Source organism: Dipteris shenzhenensis, chromosome 15 (assembly GCF_047967505.1).
Source record: "Dipteris shenzhenensis isolate YYH24624 ecotype China chromosome 15, Dip_SZ_1.0, whole genome shotgun sequence".
Classification (NCBI taxonomy): Eukaryota; Viridiplantae; Streptophyta; class Polypodiopsida; order Gleicheniales; family Dipteridaceae; genus Dipteris; species Dipteris shenzhenensis.
Window position 1 is genome coordinate 43,153,459 of NC_141610.1, and position 3,061 is coordinate 43,156,519.

At 45.2% G+C, this 3,061-nt stretch overlaps 1 protein-coding gene across 1 annotated transcript; it reads left to right on the plus strand.

Annotated features, from left to right (window-relative positions):
- The first annotated feature begins 332 nt into the window (after positions 1–332).
- LOC147893844 (pentatricopeptide repeat-containing protein At4g13650-like) lies at positions 333–2,858 on the plus strand. The gene is made up of 2 exons (XM_087386374.1): positions 333–2,008; positions 2,153–2,858. Exons 1-2 carry the CDS (start codon positions 333–335, stop codon positions 2,856–2,858), a joined length of 2,382 nt encoding a protein of 793 aa, XP_087242500.1.
- The last annotated feature ends 203 nt before the right edge of the window (positions 2,859–3,061 follow it).

Consider the following 3,061-nt stretch of genomic DNA (forward strand, 5'->3'; position numbering starts at 1 on the left):
AGCTGCCATACCCATACCTTTTCTATAATCAATAGTGTTTTATATATCAATGTGTTTTACATAGCAACAACACATGATACATAACACATGTATTATGTATCATGTTTTGCTGCAGCAACGCAAGGGTAGCACACGATGACAATTACCAGAACACAGGACAAGCATACTCTTGCAAGAACATTACCAATTGGAGGGGCATTGTGGGATCCCAACCTTGTTTGGAGATTGATAACCGAGCTCTCTTGAGCTTGGAAAGTGATGACAAGCAAATTAGAATGCGGGCATGTCACTCCCCTGTAGCGAGAGATGTCACTGGTTGCATGCAAGGGCGAATGGTTGTCGGAAACTGGAGCATAAAATCACGCCATTCTGTTGGGCTCAACAAAAGACAAGTATCTCACATCATGATTGCACCCCAACGTCTTACTGCAAAGTACTCATGCACGGAGGACTTGGATCCTCCCAGCTTATCGGGTTTACATGCTGATTGCGCAACTTATGCTTACCTTTTGCGCTTTTGTGGGAAAGCAAAAGCCCTTGTGGACGGCAAGCGGATTCATGAAGAGATTAAAATAGAAAAACTTGAGCAAAACACATTTTTAGGCAACCTCCTCATCCAGATGTATAGTAACTGTGGAGCTCTTGAGGATGCAGGGGAATTGTTTTCCAAAATGCAGGAACGGGATAAGTTCTCTTGGAACTTCATGATTTCAGCATATGCTCGGCATGGTCAGCGTAAGCAGGGCCTACATTTCTTTAACCAGATGCAGCTGGAAGCAATCATTCCAGACAAGCACATATATGTGAGCGTTCTTTCGGCATGTGCAAATGAAGCAACAATAACTGCGGGGAAACATGTGCATGCCCAAATTATGGGCAGTGGATTTGAGGATAATGTTGAAGTGTGGAATGCACTGATCAATCTGTACGGAAAGTGCGGCAGTCTAGAAGATGCTCGTAGGATGTTCAACTGTATGACGGTGCGAAACACCATCTCATGGAATGCTATGATTGCAGCATCTGCTCAGCATAGATACAGTAAGGATGCCCTTTTACTCTTTAATCAAATGCACCAGGAAGGGGTCATGCCAAGCACACCGACTTTTGTACCAATTCTTTCTACCTGTGCAAACCTGGCAGCCTTAGGTGAAGGCAAGAGGGTCCATGCCTGCCTTGTGGGCAGTCAGCTGGAGCTGGACCTTGTTGTCGGGACTGCTCTTGTCAATTTGTATGGCAAGTGTGGTAGCTTGGAGGAGGCACAGAGGGTACTTAACCAAATGCCTGAGCAAAACACCTTGTCTTGGAATGCCATGATTGCAGCATGTGCCCTACATGGGAGAAGAAGGGATGCATTACAGCACTATGACCAAATGCAAGAGGAAGGAATAATGCCAAACAGCGTTACCTACACTGTGCTCCTTTCTGCATGCGCCAGCCAAGCAGCATCTCTGATTGAAGGCATGCGGGTGCATTCTCGTGTCATTGGATGTAGGTTCAATATTATCCTGGCAACTGCACTTATCAATATGTATGCCAAGTGTGGCAGTGTGGAGGATGCTGCATTGATATTTCATGGAATGCCTGATAAGAACATATATTCCTGGAACGTTATGATTGCTGCTTATGTTCAGCACAGACAGGGCAATGTTGCCCTTGAGCTCTTTGCGCGTATGCACCTGGAGGGGGGAATGCCTGATAAGGTCACTTTTATCAGCATTCTGTCTGCATGTACCAGCCAGACAGCCCTGACTGAAGGTCGGCGGTTGCATGTTTATATCTTAAGCCGTGGATTAGAATCTGATATAACTGTAAATAATTGTCTGGTCACAATGTATGGCAAGTGTGGAAGTTTGAATCATGCACAAATGATATTCGATAATATGCCAGTGCATGATACAGTCTCTTGGACTTCTATGATTATGGTTTATATGCAACAAGGGGAGACAGGGAATGCATTTCAACTATTTGTTCAGATGAAGCTAGAAGGATTTATACCAGATCAGGTGGTGTTTGCAATTGTCCTTTCTGCATGTGCTAGCCTAGGAGTCCTAGCCCTAGGCAAACAGATGCATGCCTACATTGCGGGCTGTGGATTCAGCTTGGAAGTTGTTCTGGGGAATGCCCTTGTCAATATGTATGGCAAATGTGGCAGCTTTGAGGATGCACAGAAATCTTTTAAAGAGATGCCTGAGCATGATAAGGCCTCCTTTGTCAGCATTCTTTCTGCAAATGTCATTCAAGGAGCCCTAAGTGAAGTTGCGTTTGTGAATGACTGCATCTTGAATACTGGTATTGAGCTAGATTTTGACCTAGGGAATGCCCTTGTCAATTTATATGGCAGGTGTGGCAGCCTAGAGGATGCTCAGAGAATATTTCGCCATATGTCCAAGAGAGATGTGACCTCCTGGAATGCCATGTTTGCAGCCCATGTTTGGAATGGGCAGGAGAGAACTGTTCTCCAACTATTTGACCAAATGCAGCGGGAGGGAGTACCACCTGATGAGGTTACCTTTGTCAGTATTCTCTCTGCATGTAGCCATGCAGGTCTTATCAATGATAGTTGCCACTATTTTGAATCCATGTATAGAGGCCATAAAATTATGCCTAATGAGGACCATTACAACTGCATGATGGACGTCATGGGGAGGGCAGGGCGGCTGGATGAGGCAGAGGACTTGATCAACAGCATGCCGTTTGAACCTGGCGCTGTCACCTGGATGACCTTGCTTAGTGCCTGTAGAAATGAATTTGATGTTGAGCGAGGGGAGCGCGCTGCAACACACTTGTTTGAACTCAATCCAGGCAGTTCGGCACCATACATTTTATTGTCTAACCTCCTGGTGATAGAGCACTGGTAGAATGATGCCATCGGTACAAGAAATTGGCTACAGAACGTTGAAAAATAGTGGCAGTGTCAATCACAGCTTCAAACGAGATCTAGTCCTTCGTTCCAACTACATCTGGAACGTTAATAGCAGATCAGGCAGAATCAACGTATCCTCTTATTACACCAATATAGTGAGGCCACAGCATCTCTAATAATCCATTCTCCTTCTGCACC